Here is a 23,165-nt window from a genome sequence, read left to right on the forward strand (position 1 = left end):
GTGTTGACTGCGTAAATCAACGCTGGATGGAACCCTCACATCAGAATTAAGTTTCCTTTGACTTCTAACTGCGTATTAGCCACACTAAAGTACGAGTATGCATGACCTTGACTGCGTATTAGCCACTGCATCAATTCTACGGATAATGTGCGCACAAGTCATGGGGATTTCCGGTGGTGATGTGCCTATATACATCATGCCCACGGAGGTCTCCTCTCCAACCTCACACCTTCACTCTTCTCTTCTCTTGAGCGCTCAATCGATGGCTGCGGCTGGTAGCGGCAGTTTCCAGAACGGACGTATTGCCTCGAAGCGTCTCATGATGCTCGTGGCCTTACTTCTCGTCTCCTGCTGTCCCAGCTATGGCTTCGGCGATGACGATCATGTCGAGGTGGAGGGAATCAGCAGCAGTTGCATGGAGAGCGAGAGGAGAGCTCTCCTCGCCATCAAATCCGAGATGTACGACCCCGACAACTGGTTCTCTACTTGGACCAGCAAAGACTGCTGTGGGTGGAGAGGTGTGGCCTGCGACAACACCACCGGCCATGTCACCAAGCTCGACCTGCGCTACCCCTACACATACGATTTGTGGGATATGTTTAACGATGGGGAAACAATAGGCGTCAGCAAGGTAAATCCATCTTTGCAAGAACTGAAGCAATTGAAGTATTTGGATTTGAGCATGAATAACTTCTCGGGTGTTCCTGTGCCCAAAATGATCGCTTCACTAGTCCACTTGGAATATCTCAACCTATCCTATGCCATGTTCGATGGACCAATTCCACCTCAGCTGGGGAACCTCTCCAACCTACACTATCTCGACCTTCACCGATGGTATGATGATGATTTTCTACATGTTGATGATCTCGATTGGCTCTCCCGTATTCCTTCTCTGAAATATCTTGACATGAGTTATGTCAACCTCTCCGAGGCAACCAATTGGTTCTACATAATTAATTCAATCCCCACACTTGAAGTGCTACATTTGTTTATGTAGACCTGCCATATGTTCCATCTCCTTTGCCCCCTTTTAATCTGACAACCATCGCTACTTTGGATTTGTCTTGGAATTCCAACATCACGTCTGCCATGCTAAGATGGCTTTCTAACGCCACCAGCCTCGAGAACCTTGTTCTTTCTGGCTGTGGGAGCTTGTCTTATGAGTCGCTACAAGTTGCTCTAGGAGCTCTCAGTAATCTGAAGGGATTGGATTTGTCATACAACTTCCTTCAAGGAACAATTCTTGGAATTCTGAACAATGTCAGCAGCAGGGGCCTGAAGCACTTGGATTTGAGCTTCAATCAATTATCTGGAGATATTTCTCCAAGGAGCCTTAGAGACCTGGAGTACCTAGACTTATCAACGAATTCTATTGTCAACGTACATATCTTAGCTTCTCTGGGGAATCTCACAAACTTGCGACATTTAGACTTGGGGGGCAATTCAATCAGTGGCGAAATTCCACCAATCGTGGGAGATTCTGTCCGATTGGAGTTCCTAGATTTGTCCGATAATGACATCATTGGAGAAATACCACAGAGCATCGGCAACCTCACCAACTTGATAATCTTAGATTTATCATACAACAATATCGTCGGAAGCATTCCAGAGACTTTTGGTGCTCTCATCCGTATGAAGCTATTATATCTCGATGACAATCAAATTTCTGGAGAAATACCAGCAACCATTGGGGGTCTCCAAAACCTGCTTGAGTTGATTTTAAAAGGCAACTCATTTACTGGACAAATACCTGATACGATTGGCAGACTCCATAGTTTGAAGTACTTGGACATATCAAATAATAATTTATCAGGTTTGCTACCAAAAACAATGGGTGGTCTGTGCAACTTGACCAGGATAGATTTGTCTCAAAACAACATTGGTGGGGAGCTAACCAATCTATTTGATGGTTTATCTGCCTGCACACAATGGACATCTTTACTATCCTTATATATGTCGCACAATCATTTAAGCGGTACTATTCCTTCAAGTATGGGTCGAGTATCTCAATTACTAAATCTATACCTCTCCTCAAACTCTCTAGTAGGTAACATCACCGAAGCACATTTTTCTAATCTCACAAACTTATATAAATTCAGAATAGCTTTCAACTCCTTGAATGTGATGCTACCAAATGATTGGCGCCCCCCTTTTAGTGCTTTCACTATCGATATGAGCTTTTGTCATATAGGAGCAAAATTTCCTGATTGGATTCAGACTCAACAGCGATTGCAAGGGCTTTATCTATCTGGAGTTGGGGTCTCAGGTAGCCTTCCTGTTTGGTTTTTAGACTTCTCAAAAGATTTGCAAGAACTTAACTTGAGCTCTAATCATTTGATGGGTTCATTACCTTCTGCTCCTCGATCCATGTTAGATCTCTCTAATAACTCATTTGTCGGACCTATTCCATTAGACTTTACGGAAGCTACAAACCTCATTTTATTATCTTTGTCTCATAATCATATCAATGATAGTCTGTCTCCCTTCTTTTGCAATATGCATTTACTTGAAATCCTTCTCCTCTCCAATAATCACTTAATCGGAGAAGTTCCAGACTGTCATAACTCATTCCCACCCCTTCTGATATCTTTACATTTAAATAACAACAACCTGTCCGGAACGATTCCTTCGTTTTTGAAACATTGTGGCCAATTACTTACCCTTGACTTAGGTGAAAATAAATTATTTGGTAAAATTCCGACATGGATAGGAAGAAAACTCTCGTCATTAAAGTTTCTTCGTCTGAGGTCAAACTTATTATACGGTACTATCCCTGAGAACATAGTGGATCTCACTTCTCTCCAGGTATTGGATCTTTCTTCCAACAATCTAACCGGTAGTCTACCATCATCTCTAGCAAATTTCAGCGCCATGGTTGAGATACATACACGGTCATTTAATGAAGGTAATTATTCTAATAGCGAGAGCATCGTAGTAACAACAAAAGGGTCAATGGTTGATTACACAACCATTCTCTGGCTCGTGACATCTATAGATCTATCAAATAATCATTTCTCTGGCGAAATCCCTAAAGAGCTGCCCACACTTGTCGGACTGCGCTTCCTAAACTTATCCAACAATCATTTGACGGGGATGATTCCAGAAAACATCGGTGACATGAAACTATTGGAGTCGCTTGACTTATCAGAGAACAGTCTCACCGGAGAGATACCTTCAAGCTTTTCTGCTATGTATTTCCTGGCTCATTTGAATCTGTCTTACAACAACTTATCCGGAAAAATACCCACGAGTGGTCAATTGTCGACCTTTGACTCATGGACATATGTGGGTAACAAAGACCTTTGCGGTACGCCATTGCCAGCTTGCCCTGTTTATCAAACTCCACCCGATGCCAGAGTTAAAGATGATGAGAAGCTCGACAAATTATTGGAGTACACCAGTATTGTGGTTGGCTTCTGGCTGTTTATTGGCACTCTCATCATGAAGCAGGCCATCAGATTCGCTTTCTTCCGACGGATCGACAAAACCAGCGACTGGGTCTATGTTCAGTTTGCAGTAAAGCTTGCGAAGCTCAAATCCAAATGGCAAACGATGACATGAACTGTGGGTAAGCGCTCGAGTGTGCCACCTCTTCTATTAGACCTGAATGTCGTGTTGTCCTTCGTAGTTAATCGCATCAAAATCTTGTGTTACCATGTAATGATGTTATCATATTATGCTGTCATGATTAAGCTGAAATAAGCATCATGGATTCCCTGTATACATTACATGTATTAGTTCTAGTATCATAACATCTCCATCTATCATCACTTTGCTATCGCCAGGCCTTCGCTTATGGATTGATACATACATATCTGACAACTAAAAAGATTAATTGCAAGAGTGTCTGTCATACTCTGTTTGCTAACGAAATAGTTAATCCACTTATATATAATCGATGTTTGAGAGGGAAGATTGTGTTCTTCTGTCAGTGTCCTTACGATAGAAAAAAAAATCAACTTTGTTATTATGCTCAAATTAGATAAAGATAATGACAATCACAGTATGGAGAGACAATTAGACAATAAAATTGTAACAATTATTGTGGACATGCTCTTAGCGTTTGGCTGAAATCAATGTCTTATTCAAGTGGCGAATCTTTCTTTTCTGAGATTAGATTGTATATTTTGATTCTTCTCCAAATTCATATGGTATGAGACTCGCTCTTCATTTTCTACCAAAGTACATATGTTTTTTTCTGCAAAAATAAAATCCACGTCCAACGAATTATTTTTTTCTAAAAGTGAATTATTATTAATAAATATGTTTTATAAATTCATAGCAATCCCACTCTAGACTGCTTATTCCTATCATTTGGGTGCTAAAGCTTGAGACCTTTTGAATATATAGTTATCATAGGAGAGATATTTTATGTTTCTTGATTGAGTTTTTTTCGTTAATCAACATTTTATGTTATATGCGTTTGTTTCAATATTCATAACATGAGAGTATATATATATATTTTTGTTCCTTTTTCCTGGAAATCATATTTTGCAGGACTCGCAGAACTTTGTTTTAGGTGTTACCAGAATGCTTTATATAAGTTCCCGATTTGCTGCTATTTTGGGGTTTCTATAATAAAAAGCAGATTGCCACCAGTTCAGCTGATGCAGGAGTCAAACTAGAAGAAGATGATGATGATGGAGATATGCTTGAAACAATAATATTAGATGTTACTAGCGTTGTCGTGGGATTCATAGTTGTTTCTGGGGTTTCTATCGGCGTAGTGATCGTGAAGCAAGGCTTAAGGATTACTCTCTTCCAACAAAATGACAACATCTGTGGCTTGATGGAGATATGTGCAGCCGAAAGCTGAAGTCCAAATGACGAAGAATCAATTGAACTGTGGCTAAGTACTGTGTATGCAGACTTCATGTATTTATGTGTTCTAGTGTTTTATTTCATGAACGACCATTTGGTGTTGTCCAGAAATAAGGTTATTGTTTAAAGATAACATCTGAGACATGGCATCAGGATTGCTCTGTTCCAGTTGATCGACAGGACTTGTGATTGGATCTATGTGCAGGTGGCAGTAAAGCTCAAGGAACCAAAGTGCAAATGGCGAAGAATGACTTGAAGAATCACTAAGCATCTCAAGCTCATGTCATCCTCTTCATGTTATGATGTATTTATGTTTCATGTAATCGTTGTAGTCTTTTTAGAGTCTTAAATCTATTGGCAACTTGCTGCTGGTTTTTAGTGCAGTGAAACTTAATTTACTGCATCACCTATTGCTTCTTTTCCAGAAGCAAACCAATGGTCCACAGGAGGGCAAATGAGTTGTCATAACATATGCAACATATTACTATGAATTGAGAATTGCTCCAGTGGAAGCATCCATCCTTCATATACATGAAATTGATTTCAGTGAGTGCTTCAGGGGATTCCAGCTGAGAACAAAGTGTGATTATGTTCAATATATCTCAATCAGGGGAAGACTTGCTCATGCTTTCATAATGGATTTAACCATTCAAAGTGTTTTCTATGGCCTTGGAAGTTGCTGTTCTGTTGTCAGATCTCTTCAATCTCTCAAACTCTTAACTATTCAAATCATGCCTTAGTTTGATGAACCAAATGGATTAATCAAAAGAATTAATCAAACCAAGCTTTCTCTTTATATGCTACTTCAATCTCTCTGTGACCAAGCTTTCTCAGTGGAGAAATTACAATAATTGTGGGAGATTTTATCCAATTGGGGTACCTAGATTTGTATGCTACTTCTATCATTAGAAAGGTATCACCGAGCATGGGGAAACACACTAAGTGGCTGATGAGTAAGTACGGCTTGGTTCACGGGTTGATGTTGGGAGTCTTCGGTCGGTTGAGTTGGATGCCGAGGTCGGTTGGGCCCTCGCGACGGGGTGTTGATCAACGTTTCTCGGTCCAGGCACCATTGATGTTGAGCAGCATTTCTTTGTCCCTGGGCTGGTTAGCGGCTCGCCTTCGTATACTAGATGGTAGCTCCTCGATCGGGATGCTCGCGGCTCGAGGGTGACTGCTTTCCTGCAAGAGTGACCTTCGTCGGGTGATTCCCGACTTTGGCCTCTCCGATGAGCAAGTAAGTAGTTGTTTTTTTCCTTTTTCTTCTCTCCCTAGTCGGATGCCAACCAAAGGCTTTTATACTACTGTACGAGGGTCGATCGTACTTGGGTTTAGCATGGTGGCCGATCCTCGAGGGATGAGACGGTACCTTTGTGCGGCTACTGTCCCGGGATGCGCAAAATGGCACCAGCGCCGTCCCGAGCTTCCGGGACGAGACATGTCAAACAACACCTTGATACGAATTCTGACTTAGGCTCGTGGGGGTGCTCCCCTTGTTGACTCGGTTGTAGCATGACATGGCATCGATCGTGACGTGTCTAGGACCCAAAATATGCCTTATCATCAAGTAACTTTATTACTGGATAATTACCACCACATTAGATCCGGAAACCTCATCAACTTAGAATACTTAGATTTATCATCCAACAATATCGTCGGAAGTATTCCACATACTTTGGGTTCTCTCATCCATCTCAATATATTAATCTTACTTCAAAATGATATTTCTTGACGTATACTAGAAACCATTACATTTGAAGATCTTAAGTTATACAACTTAGACGAATACAAGAGACAATTGGTAGACTCTATCACTCGAAAATTTTGAACATATCATACAATAACTTATAGATACCAATGACCATGCGACTCTTTCTTTAAATTATTCTTAATTTTTTAGGAATTCTTTTTTACCCGAAACATGGTTATTTTTTTCAAAATAAATTTGTGTCCAACCAAGGAAACTTGTCCAAAACATTTGATGAGAGTATAAACTTCTTATGCCTATCAATCGGGTGCTAAAAGATTGAAAATTGGATAACCATCTCAAGAAATATTTTCTTTGGTAATCAGAATTCCTGCTTGAGTGGTTTTGGTCAACCAACGTTAATTGCTTCATCATATTTAATGACCAACAGCCGCAGCCCGCTGTCTTCATCGACGCCTCCCCGTGTGCCCTCACCGGCCCCCGCAGCCACAGTCGCCGAATTCGTCCGCCGCAGTCGCACCTCTCCGCTCGCAGGCGGCGAGCCCTCCACCTTCCCTTGCTCCTACAAATGGAGCTTTGGGGAACAACAGCGAGGGAAGCGAAGGAGAGAACAAGGAGAGAGAGGAAGAGAGGAGAAGTGAGTAACGAGCCCAAATCCGACCAAAGTTCTTCTCCGGCGAGAAGTCCGGTCGCCGGCCGGTCACTGTGCTCATTGCAGCACCTGCGGAGAAGAGGAAGAAGAGGAATTTGACTGGTCAACGCTGATCAACATTGATGAACAGGGGTAATTTTGTATTTTTGGTTTATTTGGTAAATTTTAGATGTTTTTTTTAAGGAAGTCAGTGTTGCAACACTCGTATGATTCAAGTCTTTTATTGGGATTTTTTTTTTTCTTCTCATGGACGGACTTAATATTTATAACCATGTTAAATCACTCATCTTTGTTTTGTATCTAATCATTCAATTTTTTCATGATTTATATCGTATAGCTATGTAATCTACTAATCATTTCAACATATGGTATTTGAGCCTCTTTACTAGATTATCATATTATCAGGCTTCATCGATAGGCATAAGATATAAGATAAAAAAAGTGGATCGAAACATCAACTACTCTCTATAGACGGTAAAGATGAAGGCTATCTGAATAAAGGAGAAACATCATAACACCATCAATGAAGAAAAAGTAGAATTTGATCAAAGTGTTATGACAACTTTATTTATATGTATATCCAATGAAGCACTTTACGATATTGCCACAAAACAAACAACGGTAAAAGTTTGAGCCAAAGCAACAGTCATGTATTAGTAGAAGACTCTCACAAGAAAAATTGATAGATTTTGAGAATATGAATGTTGTCATCGAAGAAGAAGACAAAGTCCTGTTATTATTATTTTTATATAAAAACTTTTTGAAAATAATTTTATATTGAAAGAGTACCATTTCTCTAGATATTATGATTTTAACCCTAGTGTCAAAAGAAGTTATAGACTTCTAGTTGACAATGGAAACCTCCAAAAGTCATGCTGAAGCTTTAAACTTCATAGAGAGATGTAGAGTTTAGGAAAGGAGACAGAAGTAAATCTATAACCAAATCTAGATCAAAGAACATTCGGTGCTACTATTGCAAAAGGAAGGGCCACATCAAATCAGACTGTTGAGCTTTTAAAAAAAAGCAACAATCAAAATGCTAAAGCCTCGTGCATAAACAAAGAGATGAGATCGAGGTACTTATGGCCTACATATGTCACCAGGCCACAGGATGGGTGGCTTTTGGACTCCATATGTTCCTTTCATATGATACAACATCGATGTTAGTTCTCCACTTATGAACTCACCCAAGAAGAAAAAGATACGCTTATGGGAAGAACTCATCGTGTTAGATCATCCAAACAGGATAAGTTAAAATCAAGACGCAACATGATTATAAGAACCTTAGTAAAGGTATGGCACATTCGTAAGTTAAAGAGAAACTTAACTTTATTGTCCACTTTGGATGCCCTAGGCTATGGCTACTCTGACCAATGAGCCCAAATCGAACTAAAGTTCTTCTTCGATAAAACATTTGTTCATCGATCTTTGTCGTCGGTCCGTCACTTAATCTCATTGCAACAGTTGTAAAGAAGAGAAAGTCGATTGGTCAACTTTGGTTATTGTTCTAACTCTCACATCTTTATCGTGAGTTGATTATTATTTAACAGTTAAGTTATTCACATCTAAATCTTTAACACCCAAATCTATCGTATTAATCAATCAACTCTCAATGGCATCAGATTTATGTCTCATTCACATAGGTTTGCATCCGAGGAACACGATAAAAATGTAAGACTTCGACTTACGTCTCAGCCACATGATAGAAGCTTCGGTGAGTATGGATGGCATCCCTCCAACCTCACGCCACGACAAGATGGAAATTAAGGCGTCGTGACTTATCCTTGGAAGATTCACCTCTTCCATCCCATTCCATTCATATCAAATCATTCATCACGTCATTAGAAATCCATGCTTTCCAAACCGATAGTCTCCTTGACTTGCCGATCGGGAACGTAAACATTTATATCCATTTTTTTTTGTAAATGAACGCTCAATGGAACCCTCACATCATAATTAAGTTTTCTTGACTTCTAACTGTGCATTAGCCTCACGTGATTCTCGTGGTGTTGTCGAGTAAGCTTCTGATTTAGCTTTCATGCACATCATTTCATCGTATCCTTTGATCGTGATACTAATCTTAGGACAAAGGTTATCTGGAAGGAGATTAGCTGTGTAATATCGATAAACGTGACAGCCAGTCAAAATCGATGTAGACATTTAGGAAATTAGGGCCCTCTACAACTTACGTGAATCGTCCAACTCACTCACATTAGCATTAAGTGCTTCGCAGCTTCTATCATGTTGTTGCTTCGTGACTGGAAGTTATCCATCCTCACATCAGAACTAAGTGGGCGACCTTGACTTTGACTTGCATCCTAGCCACACTAAAGTCAAAGTATGATTGACCTTTGAGTGCGTGCTCGCCACGGGATCAAATCTACAGGGAATGTGCGCAGATGTCATGGGGATTTCCGGTGGTGATGTGCCTATCATTCGGGTGCTAAAGCTCGAGACATTTGATTATATAATTATCTTAAGAAAGATATTCTATGTTTCTTGAATGAATTTTTTTTGGCAGATCAACATTTTATGTTATGTTTGATTGTTTCGGTATTTTTAACTGTAGGATTTTCTTTTTGTTTCTTTTTCCTGGAAGTCACCTTTTGCAGGACATGCAGAGCTTTGTTTTAGGTGTTATTGGAATGCCATGCATAAGTTATCAAATATGCTGCTGTTTTGGTGTTCCTATAATAAAAGCAGATGATGCAGGAGTCAAACTAGAAGAAGATGATGATGGTGATAAGCTTGAAACAATAATATTAGATGTTACTAGTATCCTCATGGGATTCATAGTTGGCTTGTGGGGTTTCTATTGGTATAGTCATCATGAAACAAGGCATAAGGATTGCCCTCTTCCAACAAATCGACAACATCTATGGCTGGACGGATGTATGTGCGGTTGAAAGATAATGATACTGATTTTTGTAAGTCTCCAAGAGACAGATATGTGTCTCAATCACATTGACTTTAGCCCGAGCAACACTATAAGATGCAAGCTTTTGAGGTGCGTCGCAGCCAAATGATAGAATCTTCAATAAGTACAGATGACTTCCCTCCAACCTCACACCACATGGAAGATCATTTGATTGAGTCATTTTATCATGACACTAAACTTGTTACAAGGTTATCTCGAAAGAATTTAGTTCTATAACATTGATAAATGTAACAAATAATCAAAATCGATGTTGACACTTAGGAAGTGGCATGTAAAAGTCCTAACTACTCTTCTCGTGGTAGAAAAATGTATATCCATACTACATTATTAGTGAATAAATTAGAACTTCATTTATAATAATTGAGCAAATATGACTCCGATTGACTGATCAACAAAATCTCCGACTTTAATGAATCATTCAACTCTTACATCTTTGTCATGAGTTGAGTTTTTATTTCATAGTTAAACTCTTCACGTCTAAATCTCCAACATTCATGAAATACCCAAGTCTCACATATTAATCAACCAACCCTCACATCTTATATTTTGACCGTGGAATGCATCGAAGTCTCCAAGAGACAGATATATGTCTCAATCACGCTGACTTGCGCCCGAGCAACACGATAAGAGGCAAGCTTTTGACTTGCATCTCAGTCACACGATAGAAGCTTCGATAAGTACAGATGACTTCCTTCCAACCTCACACCACACAGAAATCATGGCATCGTGACCTATCATCGGAAGATTCGCCTCTTCCATCCCATTCCATCCATATCAAACTATTCATCACGTCATCAAAAATCCATACTTTCCAAAACCGATAGTCTTTCTTGACTTGCAGGTGGGGAACATAAACATTTACATCCCTTTATGTTTCGTATAAAAATATTTTTGCACAATTTATTAGAAAAATCAATCATAATTAGCATTTATCGTAGAGCATTCTTTGTTCCGAATTTACTCGAGAGCAAATTCGGTGTTATCGTAGAGCAAATTCAGAAAAATCGATCATAACAAGTATGCTCTTTATTTTAGGGATTTTTACATAGTTTTATAGTGTTAATCTATCCGAGTTTGATTTAAAAACAAAATCTATAAAATCATCTAAAATTAGAAAACCCAATGAAATTACTATTTAATGTTGTATTTATCTTCTATATTAAAATCGAGTTGAATAAGCTTTATGTCATTATACTCATACATATACCATGTTATATTCGATGACAGAATCAACAGAGAATCACCTTAAAAATAGAAAAGAAGAATGAAATCAACATTTATATCATATTTGCCTGCTCTATTGAAAGATGGAAGTAAGTTTGTGTTACACTTGTCACACTAGTAAATGAACGCTGGATGGAACCCTCACATCAGAATTAAGTTTCCTTTCACTTCTAACTGCGTATTAGCCACGCTAAAGTTCGAGTATGCTTGACCTTGACCGCGTGTTAGCCACAGCATCAATTCTACAGCTAATGTGCGTACAAGTCATGGGACTACCGGTGATGATGTGCCTATATATACATGCCCACAGAGTTCTCCTCTCCAACCTCACGCCTTCGCTTTTCTCTTCTCTTGAGCGCTCAATCGATGGCTGCAGCTGGTAGCGGCAGTTTCCAGAACGGACGTCTTGCCTCGAAGCGTCTCATGATGCTCGTGGCCTTACTTCTCGTCTCCTGCTGTCCCGGCTATGGCTTCGGCGATGACGATCATGTCGAGGTGGAGGGAATCAGCAGCAGTTGCATGGAGAGCGAGAGGAGAGCTCTCCTCGCCATCAAATCCGATATGTACGACCCCGGCGACAGGTTTTCTTCTTGGACCGGCAAAGACTGCTGTGGGTGGAGAGGTGTGGCCTGCGACAACACCACCGGCCATGTCACGAAGCTCGACCTCAGCTACCACGACACATACACATTCATATACCCAGACCCATACTTATACACAACCGATACGTGGGATGTGTTTAACGATGGGGAAACAATAGGCATCAGCAAGGTAAATCCATCTTTGCAAGAATTGATGCATTTGAAGTATTTGGATTTGAGCATGAATAACTTCTCCTACGCCCCTGTGCCCAAAATGATCGCTTCACTAGTCCACTTGGAATATCTCAACCTATCTTATGCCAGGTTCGATGGACTGATTCCTCCTCAGCTGGGGAACCTCTCAAACCTACACTATCTCGACCTTCAGGGATGGTATTATGATGATTTTCTACATGTTGATGATCTCGATTGGCTCTCCCGTATTCCTTCTCTAAAATATCTTGACATGAGTTATGTCAACCTCTCCAAAGCAACCAATTGGTTCTACATAATTAATTCAATCTCCACACTTGAAGTGCTACATTTGATTTATGTAGACCTGCCATATGTTCCATCTCCTTTGCCCCCTTTTAATCTGACAACCATTGCTACGTTGGATCTGTCTTGGAATTCCATCATCACGTCGACTATGATAAGCTGGCTTTCTAACGCCACCAGCCTCGAGAACCTCCTCCTTTCTAGCTGTGGGAGTCTCACTATCGAGTCGCTACAAGTTGCTCTAGGGGCTCTCAGTAATCTGAAGGGATTGGATTTGTCGTACAACTCCCTTGAAGGAACAATTCTTGGAATTCTGAACAATGTCAGTAGCAGGGACTTCAAGCATCTAGACTTGAGCAACAATGGTTTATCCGGAGATATTCCACAAACTCTATGGAGACTGAGACGCCTGGAGTACCTAGACTTACATCGGAATTTATATGTCAAGGTACATCTCTTAGCTTTGCTGGCGAATCTCACAAACTTACGACATTTAGACTTGAGGTACAACTTAATCGGTGGAGAAATTCCACCAACCGTAGGAAATTTTGTCCGATTGGAGTACCTAGATTTGTCCAATAATGGCATCAACGGAAAAATACCAGAGAGCATCGGCAACCTCACTAACCTAGTTGGATTAGATTTATCATGGAACAAAATTGTCGGATGCATTCCAAAGACCTTGGGTACTCTCATCCATATGAAGATATTATATTTGTCTGACAATCGTATTTTTGGACAAATACCAGAAACCATTGGGGGTCTTCAAAATCTGCAAATGTTAAATTTAAAATATAACTTTATTTCTGGACAGATACCAAAATCCATTGGAGGTCTTCAAAATCTGCAGATGTTATCTTTAGAGGATAATCTTATTTCTGGACAGATACCAGAAACTATTGGGGGTCTCCAAAATTTGAAGTTGTTGATTCTTGATTTTAACTCCATTACCGGGCAAATACCAAATACGATTGGTAGACTCCATAGCTTGCTGCACTTGGACATATCACACAACAATTTATCAGGTCCGCTACCAAAAACTATGGGTAGTCTGTGCAACTTGACCGTGCTGGATTTGGTTTCTAACAACATTAGTGGGGAGCTAACCGATCTATTTGATGGTTTATCCACCTGCGCACAAGGGGCATCTTTACTTGCCTTATATATGCAGAGTAACCATTTAAGCGGCACTATTCCTTCAAGTATGGGTCAATTATCTCAATTAGGAGATATATTCCTCTCCTCAAACTCTTTGGTAGGTAACATCACCGAAGCACATTTTTCTAATCTCACAAACTTAATGGCATTAGAAATATCTTTCAACTCCTTTGACATAATCCTACCAAATGATTGGCATCCCCCATTTAATGTCAAATATCTTGGCATGAGTTTTTCTCGTTTAAGAGCTGAATTGCCTGCTTGGCTTCAAACTCAGACACGATTAACATTTCTATATCTACATCGAGTTGGACTCTACGGTAACCTCCCGGTTTGGTTTGCAAATTTCTCAAGAGGGTTGCAGAATCTTGACATGGGCTCTAACAATTTGCAAGGTCAATTACCTTTTACTCCCCAATCGATATTGGATCTCTCCAATAACTCATTTGCTGGACCCATTCCCTCGAGCTTCGCAAAAGCTACGAGTCTCTCTCAATTATTTTTGTCTCATAATCATATAAGTGGTGGTTTTCCTCCCTTCTTTTGCAAAATGAAATCACTTCAAATCCTTGACTTATCTAACAATCATTTAATCGGAGAAATCCCGATTTGTCATGACTCATTCCCTACCTCTCTACAATATTTTCAATTGAATAATAACAATCTGTCTGGAATAATTCCTTCGTTTCTGAGACATTGTTCACACTTAATTATCCTTGATTTTGGTGATAATAAATTATCTGGGAGAATACCAACAAGTGGTGATTTCTCTTCCTTCTTTTGTCATATGGACTCACTTGGAGTTCTCGATCTATCTAACAATCACTTAATTGGAGAAATCTCGGATTGTCATAACTCATTTCCAACCTCTTTAGAATCTTTGCACTTAAATAATAACAATCTATCCGGAATGATTCCTTCATTTTTAAAACACTGTAACAAATTAATTACCCTTGATTTAGGTGAAAATAAATTATTTGGTAAAATTCCGAAATGGATAGGAAGAAACCTCGCGTCATTGAAGGTTCTTCGTATGAGGTCAAACTTATTATATGGTGTTATCCCCGAGAACATAGTGAATCTCACTTCTCTTCAGGTTTTGGATCTTTCTTCCAACAATTTATTTGGTAGCCTACCATCATCTCTAGGAAATTTCACTGCCATGATTGAGGTACAAAACAATACGAGGTCATTGCTTGAAGATAACTATTCTTACAACGAGAGCATCTTAGTCACAACAAAGGGATTAATGGTTGAGTACACAACCATTCTCTGGCTGGTGACATGCATAGACTTGTCAAATAATCATCTCTATGGTGAAATCCCGAAAGAACTGACAAAGCTTCTCGGATTGCGCTTCCTAAACTTATCCAACAACCATTTGACGGGGAGGATTCCAGAAAACATTGGTGACATGAAAATATTGGAATCGCTTGACTTATCGGTGAACAGTCTCACAGGGGAGATACCTTCGAGCTTTTCTGCAATGAATTTTCTGGCTCGTTTGAATCTGTCTTATAACAACTTATCAGGAAAAATACCAACGAGTGGTCAATTGTCGACCTTTGACTCATGGACATATGTGGGTAACAAAGACCTTTGCGGTACGCCACTGCCAGATTGCCCTGTTTATCAAACTCCACCTGACGCACGAGTTAAACATGAAGACGACGACAAGCTCGACAAATTATTGGAGTACACCGGTATTGTGGTTGGATTTGTGGTTGGCTTTTGGCTGTTTACCGGCACGCTCATCATGAAGCAGGCCATCAGATTCGCTTTCTTCCGACGGATCGACAAGACCATTGACTGGATCTATGTTCAGTATGCAGTTAAGCTTGCGAAGCTAAAATCCAAATGGCAAACAACGACATGAACTGCCGGTAAGTGCTAAAGTGTGTCATGTTTACCTTTGTAGTTAGTCGCATCGAAATCTTGCGTTAGCATGTAATGATGTTATCATATTATGCTGTCATGATTAAGCTGAAATAAGCATCATGGATTCCCTGTATACATTACATGTATTAGTTCTAGTATCATAACATCTGCATCTATCATCACTTTGCTATCGCCCGGCCTTCGCTTATGGATTGATACATACATATCTGACAACTAAAAAGATTAATTGCAAGAGTGTATGTCATACTCTGTTTGCTAACGAAATAGTTAATCTACCTATATTTAATCAATGTATGAGAGTGGAGACTGTGTTCTTCTGTTATTGTTCTTACAATAGAAAATAAAAATCTACTGTGTTATTATGCTCAAATTAGATAAAGATAATGACAATCACAGTGTGGAGAGACAATTAGACAATAAAATTGTAACCATTATTGTGGACATGCTCCTATTGTTCAGCTGAAATCAATGTTTTATTCGAGTGACGAATCTTTCTTTTCTGAGATGAGATTGTATATTTTGATCATTCTCAAAATTCATATAGTATGAGACTCACTCTTCATTTTCTACCGAAGTACAATTGTTTTTTTCTGCAAAAATAAATTCTAATCATTTTTTTCTTCTAAAAGTGAATTATTATTAATAAATAAGTTTTATAAATTCATATCAATCCCACTCTGGACTGCTTATTCCTATCATTTGGGTGCTAAAACCTGAGACCTTTTGATTATATAATTATCTTAAGAGAGATATTCTATGTTTCTTGATTGAGTTTTTTTCGTTAATCGACATTCTATGTTATGTGCATTTGTTTCAGTATTCATAATCTGGGAGTATATATATTTTTTTGTTTCTTTTTCCTGGAAATCATATTTTGCAGGACTGGCAGAACTTTGATTCAGGTGTTACCAGAATGCTTTATATAAGTTCCCGATTTGCTGCTATTTTGGGGTTTCTATAATAAAAAGCAGATTGCCACCAGTTCAGCTGATGCAGGAGTCAAACTAGAAGAAGATGATGATGGTGATAAGCTTGAAACAATAATATTAGATGTTACTAGCGTTGTCGTGGGATTCATAGTTGTTTCTGGGGTTTCTTTCGGCGTAGTGATCGTGAAGCAAGGCTTAAGGATTACTCTCTTCCAACAAAATGACATCTATGGCTGGATGCAGATATGTGCAGCTGAAAGCTGAAGCCCAAAATAATGACGAAGAATCAATTGAACTGTGGCTAAGTGCTAAGATTGTCTATGTAGACTTCATGTATTTATATGTTCTAGTGTTTTATTTCATGAATGACCATTTAGTGTTGTCCAGAAATAAGGTTATTGTTTAAAGATAACATCTGAGACATGGCATCAGGATTTCTCTGTTCCAGTTGATCGACAGGACTTGTGATTGGATCTATGTGCAGGTGGCAGTAGAGCTTAAGGAACCAAAGTGCAAATGGCGAAGAATGACTTGAAGAATCACTAAGCATCTCACGCTCATGTCATCCTCTTCATGTTATGATGTATTTATGTTTCATGTAATCGTTGTAGTCTTTTTAGAGTCTTAAATCTATTGGCAACTTGCTGCTGGTTTTTAGTGCAGTGAAACTTAATTTACTGCATCACCTATTGCTTCTTTTCCAGAAGCAAACCAATGGTCCACAGGAGGGCAAATGAGTTGTCATAACATATGCAACATATTACTATTAATTGAGAATTGCTCCAGTGGAAGCATCCATCCTTCTTATACATGAAATTGATTTCAGTGAGTGCTTCAGGGGATTCCAGCTGAGAACAAAGTGTGATTATGTTCAATATATCTCAATGAGCAGATACCAGATTGGCCATGAAGACTTGCTCATGCTTTCATAATGAATTTAACCATTCAAAGTATTTTCTTTGGCCTTGGAAGTTGCTGTTCTGTTGTCAGATCTCAGATCTCTTCAATCTCTCCAACTCTTTTTACTAGTCAAATCATGCCTTAGTTTGATGAACCAAATGGATTAATCAAAAGAATGATTCTGGATGCTTATGTAGGTAGGAGACCACATACAAGCCACAATCTGCGACCAAGCTTTCTCTTTATACCATTCATACAACTTTTGGTCTTAACATACTGGAATTTTATACAGTTTGAGCATTTGAAGCTCTAAAAGCACCGACAGCAACAGCACAGGCAGGAGCCTTCGCTTTTACATCATTGATGGATTCTTATCTTTCAGCACTGAAATATGTTCTCGACCGAAGCCATGATCGGCTGGTTCATGCGCATGAGGTTCCACGGATTGATGAAGTCATCAGTGATCATGGGGCCACTACCGATGCTATATTTTGCTTTCAAGCAGTGGAGGATGTCATTGAGAGACTGCAGCCTGTTGCTGAGCTCCACCATCTGCGTCCTCAGGACAGAGTTCTCAGCCTGCACTGCAAAAAACCGCTGCGTGGTGAGGGTGAAGGTTGTCAAGATCTGGCTGTTCTCCTTCCTCAGCTGGCCGATCTGCGCGGTGAGACCATCCAAATGCTTCTGCTTGCGCATCCTGGACCGCCTCGCAGATTCACGGTTCGATATCTTTCTCTTCTGCATCTTAAGGTTCATCACTGCCTGCAGATCCTCTTCGGAAGCTGACTTTTGCAGCAGGCTGGACCCAGAAGGTGTTCCAACAGGAGAAGCCATAGAAGCTTTGTCTTTTTGCAGTGATAATGATATTCTTTTTCTTACTAGCCTATATAAATTTTAATGGTAGTGCTCAAGCAAAGAGTATATATTGGTTGGAAATATAGCTGAATAGTGTGAATATATAGCAAGACAAATACTATCAAGAAAACTAGGAGATTCTATGTATATATATATATATATATATATATGTATATATGTAGATCTCAGAACGAGCTCATGAAAACACATAAAACCAGTAAAGGAAGACAACAGAGAAGGACTGAGCGAGATGGGTCCTGCGCCTGAGAGTGATGTTGATCATAAACCCAGAGAGAAGGATCTCACTTAGGATAAGCGACATCAATTAGAAACGTCAAGAGCAACAGATGCTGCATGTGACAAACACACAGGAGTCTTCAGTATACAAAGATCAAATCTTGGAGCTGATAGAACAGGGAATTCCCCTCAGTTTTCGGCAGCAAGGTGGTATCTTTACACCAAAGATCAAGAAAAGGTCAGATTTTGAAGCCTGTTTGCAGAATCTTTGGAGAAAATTTTGGCAGAGTTTCCCTAGTAGATAACAGCAGAAAGATCAAGAATATGGAGGTCAGCCAAAGTAGAAAGCAAAAGCAGCAGCAAGAACAAAGAATTGAGCTGTTGGGTTTTCGATTTTAGATTGAGAACCCAAGAAAACTCAAAAGCAGGGCCACTGGAGCCATGGGGATGATAAGACGAAGAAGGCTAGAGAAGAACAAAGCAGCAGGACCTGCAGAAAGCTAAGCAAGGAAGAAGAGGAGAGGGGGAAAGGGAATTGGAGCTTGGGGAAGGGGTGGTATTTATAGAGCAAAGGAGGAGAAAGAGCTCTGGAATCTTGTGTATATACAATATATGTTCCATGATGTCAGGCATCAAAGATACTATGATATCCATCTACCAAACTGGAAATAGTGTTCATCATCATGCCTTTGTGGCTCCTTTAGATCCATTGATGATTCATGGCCTTCATTTAATTTAGTCCACCATCATCGGAGAACTTCTAGGAGAAGATAGACTGGGATTTTGAATTGTCAAGACATCTTAGTACCACACATTCATTCAATCAAATCTCTGCATATGTAAACACAACTATTTCTTCTGTTCAATGATGTGAAATGACAAGTAAATTTGTTGGAATCTTCATATCTAAAAGCTTGATTGTAGAGTTAAAATATATTGATTAAGTCCATCTGTATTTAATGAACTAAAATTTAAAGCAATATATGGCATATTCTTCACTGTTCAATGGTCATTCATAGCTGCTAGTCACAGTTCACACTGTTGACATTGCTAATGGCATTGTGATCATTGCATGGTTGTTGGAATTGTATACCTGCCCTGATGATTCTAGTCAATATCAAATATAATTACCTGTTTAATGTTTACATAACCTTTTTACTTTTGATTGTTTTAGAGCCATTTCACACTAAACCTCAAAGCATCAAAGGCATCACTTTCACACTTGCTTACAAGACTAAAACTCTTAATTGTTGAAGCAGGATAAATGACCAGACTAAGGTCTCATAGTAGTTATATCACACCATTGCCTTCAATTATTTGCAAGAGAAAAGAATGAAACAGTACCCATTCCTTCAATGAATTGCAAATGAAAGCTAATAATTTGTGCAAACATGGATCGTGATGTTTACTTTTACTGTTTTCTGTGGATTTGGCCTTAACATGAATAAATTAAGCATCATTGACTTGATTAGCTAAAGAACTTTAAGATCTAAGAAAGTAAGAGAAAGCATAATCTTGTTGAAGATGGAAACTTTAGCAATATGAAAATGTTCCATTCTCTAAAGTAAATTCTCCTTGTTCAATGCATTCAATTAGGATCTCTTTACAGAGAGAATTACTTGTATGCTAAGCTATTTTGACAGGGCTGCAACTTTTCCTCACCATGGTAGCCATTTCCAAATTGATTAAGATAGGTCTCTTGGTCATCTACACACCTGGCCAAAACTGAAGGACCATGTGACTAACTTTGAGGCTTCAATCTAGATGTGATATAGAGTAGCTTTGTCACCCTTCTGCTACAAGACTCTAGAAGGGTATCCTCCATGAACACAACATCTCAGAGATTCTTGTCCTCTGTATGTTGCCCTCTCCACAGTATGTTGCAACTCTAGCAGCATCAAGATCAGTACTCCACCCATTACTATAAACCAACAACATATATGTAAATTTCTACTTAATGAAAGAAATGTGAAAAATGCAAGTCATCACAACATGTGATCCACAAGCTTGTTGAAGGTCAAATGCTTCCAAGTGAAGCTAACAATTCTGGCAAGAAGGTGGCTTCCCATGATCTACCTTGAACTCCCTTCAAGAACCCTAGAAAACTACGCTGCAGCAGGTGACATGACAAGGAGAACCATGTTCTTTTGTACCTTAAAGGCCTGTGTTGCTTGGGATTCGAGAGCACCAAGCACAGGTCTGGGAATGGAGCTTTTCCATATTATATATCCTCTGCAGCAGTAAGATTCTTACGTACACTGCATGCATGCGCATGCACATGGAAACAAGCAGACATGCACACAAATGCACGAATGTTGATTACAAATATTTCAAACAAAGATTAAATTTTAGTTTCGACTATTATGTTGATTAGAAAAGTCATTCAAGTTCTTTTGATGTCCAGAACCAATAGGTATATTACTGATCAAGAACAAACCTTCACATGGAAGACATGGCACACAAAAAGCTGGTGGTGTTCACGAGAATATGTTCCATGTTCTTGGAGTGACCCTTTCTCAGCACTGTCAGCATCACCATTCTTAATAGCATTAATGTGCTGATTGGCTGATGCTCTTTTTCCTAGCACTGATTGCTTTTTTTCTCGGACACCTCCAATGAAAACAATACTGACAGGTTGTGATTCGGGAGAGTGCAAAAACACAATCTAGCAAACAATATTCTGCCAGTTTGTGGTCCTGGCAGCACCTAAAGAAGGAGAAAGATTGACAGGGAAGGCACAGATCATGCAGACCAGCCTTGTGAACTTTCATTACCAAAGGATCTGTTGAATTATGTGTAAGACATCCATTTGAGAGAATGGTGTGTGAATTTGACACACTATCAGTATTCTTCCATCTGTTGAAGGCTTCTGTTACGCAGCACCAGAAACTGAGAGGCTATTATAGTGACTCATGGAATGATGATATCCCTTCATCTACTTTGTCATAGTGATAAGAATGAAGAGAAAAAATGGGGGCAAGTTTCAATGGAACAAAACATCTTTCTTTGATTGTTGATATGAGAGCAAAGATACGACAGCAATCAAATTGACAATGACTCGAATTAATATGGCTGACATCTCCTACAGTTGCAAAGATATTGAGACAAAAAAGATGATGAGATGACAACCTTCTTCTCCATTTGTCTTTGGAAGGAAGAAAAGATGTATCATCCACATCCTAACAAAAGTAGTCTCGGAACTTCTTTTGCATATTTTTCATGTTCGATTAGAGCAAAATAATGGAGATATCGAGTGGTCCTATCCATAAACTGGGAGCTTCATGTGCAGTCAGCAATCAAGAATGATCACAAGTAATGATGAAGATCTTGAGTGGTCATATATTGATGTCATATCTGGTACATCTACTTGTAAATTGCATGCAGTATTGTGCACCAAATACACTCCATTGAATGGCCATTGTTTTTACTGTGGTAAAGCTTGACTTTGCAGCATGGAAAGGTTCTAACTGGCCTAACTGCAAGAATAAAGCTCATTGCAATTGTGATGGTAGTAACCTAGAAATCTCTGGCCCTCCTCTCTCGTTCATCAAAGGCAGAATGATCTGAGTGTTTTGTCCTCATTTTCCTTCTTCCTTTTGGAAAGCAAATGCAATCCCTACTAAGCATAAAGCTCCCTCTCGCTAGGTTTTGTGGTGTCAAATCCCACTCTCTCTCTTGCGCGTCAAAGTTCTGATGCCACGCATCAAAGAAGGACCTTCCAATCTCCTCCATCTTTTGCCAAACACTTTTAGGAAGGAAGAGAAATTTTTTTAAACTAAAAAAATTTAAAAATTAATAAACTAAAAAATATATTAAAAAATTAATATAAAATTTAGTATGGTTCGATAAATCTTGTTTATATCCTCGAATAAAACTAAAGTCTACATCATCTATGGTTCGATAAATTAAATTAAATTCTTTATCATATGACATCAATTACATGACTTCCTTATATACCATCTCATATACATTTTAAAGAATTTATTTTTTTTCTCACCCTCTCTAAAAATCTTAGAGAATACCCTCTCTAGGATACTCTTGTTTTCTCTCAAAAATATACCTCACATCTTGTTTTTTCTCATCAAAATCTAAAAATAGATTAGATATTTATAGAATAATCAAAGTTTAATTATTTTTTTATGAAAATATTTTTATATTTAATTATAAATTTTAAAATACTTACCCATCTCATCTCAATAATATCTACTTTATATTTCAACTTTTATCAACCACTACCATCTCCACTTCATCAACCACTACACGCAGTGACCAATAAACATAGTGGAAGAACTACCTTCTCCACTTCATCTTCCACCTGCAAGCAGTGACCAATAAACAAAATGGAAGTGCTGCCGTGGGGCAATCCGAATCACACCTTTATCCTTTGCCCAATCCTACATGAATCAACTGATCAAAAGCAGTTTGCTTCCCCTTGGCAGCAGGTCGTGCATGGAAAAAGATGCAAAGCACGTCACTGTTAAGCACGTTGATATGTTCTGAGCTCACTGTACTTGATCCACTTTTCCCAAAGGGAAAAGAAGATAGCAAAAGCTTGGTGAGGAAGGGTTTATGTGAAACCATAATCTCACTCACAAAACCTACTCAATCCTTTAAACACACACTGCGCCAGGCTTTCATTTGGATGAACCTTCAATGAGACACTTGTTGAGTTCATGTCGGGTAGGAGTATAGCAGCCGCTATATCTTAATAGTGTACATTGGGAACACAGTACAAAGCATAATTAGACATCTTTGGAACAGATCT

The 23,165-nt window shown here is 39.0% G+C and overlaps 4 protein-coding genes across 5 annotated transcripts; 3 read left to right on the forward strand and 1 right to left on the reverse strand.

Annotated features, from left to right (window-relative positions):
- The first annotated feature begins 201 nt into the window (after positions 1 to 201).
- Positions 202 to 5,190, forward strand: LOC135633597 (receptor-like protein EIX1). Its single transcript, XM_065143250.1, has 2 exons — positions 202 to 3,568; positions 4,498 to 5,190. Exon 1 carries the CDS (start codon positions 263 to 265, stop codon positions 995 to 997), a length of 735 nt encoding a protein of 244 aa, XP_064999322.1. The 5' UTR covers positions 202 to 262; the 3' UTR covers positions 998 to 3,568; positions 4,498 to 5,190.
- On the forward strand, positions 1,090 to 3,561 carry LOC135639057 (leucine-rich repeat receptor-like serine/threonine-protein kinase SKM1). Its single transcript, XM_065152799.1, has 3 exons — positions 1,090 to 1,813; positions 2,192 to 2,266; positions 2,996 to 3,561. Exons 1-3 carry the CDS (start codon positions 1,090 to 1,092, stop codon positions 3,559 to 3,561), a joined length of 1,365 nt encoding a protein of 454 aa, XP_065008871.1.
- A 6,496-nt stretch (positions 5,191 to 11,686) lies between the features above and the next one.
- Positions 11,687 to 17,065, forward strand: LOC103974659 (receptor-like protein EIX2). Of its 2 annotated transcripts, none has more exons than XM_065143261.1 (2): positions 11,687 to 15,463; positions 16,360 to 17,065. In XM_065143261.1, exon 1 carries the CDS (start codon positions 11,710 to 11,712, stop codon positions 15,454 to 15,456), a length of 3,747 nt encoding a protein of 1,248 aa, XP_064999333.1. In that variant the 5' UTR covers positions 11,687 to 11,709; the 3' UTR covers positions 15,457 to 15,463; positions 16,360 to 17,065. The 2 variants fall into 2 exon arrangements, with proteins under 2 accessions (XP_064999333.1, XP_064999342.1); XM_065143270.1 differs by having other exon boundaries at positions 16,369 to 17,065.
- A 467-nt stretch (positions 17,066 to 17,532) lies between these two features.
- On the reverse strand, positions 17,533 to 18,918 carry LOC103979958 (bZIP transcription factor 44-like). Its single transcript, XM_009396231.3, has one exon. It carries the CDS (start codon positions 18,140 to 18,142, stop codon positions 17,687 to 17,689), a length of 456 nt encoding a protein of 151 aa, XP_009394506.2. The 5' UTR covers positions 18,143 to 18,918; the 3' UTR covers positions 17,533 to 17,686.
- Between the last annotated feature and the right edge of the window lie 4,247 nt (positions 18,919 to 23,165).

The sequence above is a fragment of the Musa acuminata genome, chromosome BXJ1-3, assembly GCF_036884655.1.
Source record: "Musa acuminata AAA Group cultivar baxijiao chromosome BXJ1-3, Cavendish_Baxijiao_AAA, whole genome shotgun sequence".
In the NCBI taxonomy this organism is placed as follows: Eukaryota; Viridiplantae; Streptophyta; class Magnoliopsida; order Zingiberales; family Musaceae; genus Musa; species Musa acuminata.

What these genes read in the sequence shown, in the direction of transcription:
- LOC135633597 (XM_065143250.1), top strand. Translation starts at nt 263, where the DNA reads ATGGCTGCGGCTGGTAGCGGCAGTTTCCAGAACGGACGTATTGCCTCG.
- LOC103979958 (XM_009396231.3), bottom strand. Translation starts at nt 18,142, where the DNA reads ATGGCTTCTCCTGTTGGAACACCTTCTGGGTCCAGCCTGCTGCAAAAG.
- LOC103974659 (XM_065143261.1), top strand. Translation starts at nt 11,710, where the DNA reads ATGGCTGCAGCTGGTAGCGGCAGTTTCCAGAACGGACGTCTTGCCTCG.
- LOC135639057 (XM_065152799.1), top strand. Translation starts at nt 1,090, where the DNA reads ATGCTAAGATGGCTTTCTAACGCCACCAGCCTCGAGAACCTTGTTCTT. An exon ending in ATCAAATAATAATTTATCAG is followed by an intron (nt 1,814 to 2,191) that starts GTTTGCTACCAA and finishes TTTGTCATATAG; the next exon opens with GAGCAAAATTTCCTGATTGG. An exon ending in ATCTGGAGTTGGGGTCTCAG is followed by an intron (nt 2,267 to 2,995) that starts GTAGCCTTCCTG and finishes TGACATCTATAG; the next exon opens with ATCTATCAAATAATCATTTC.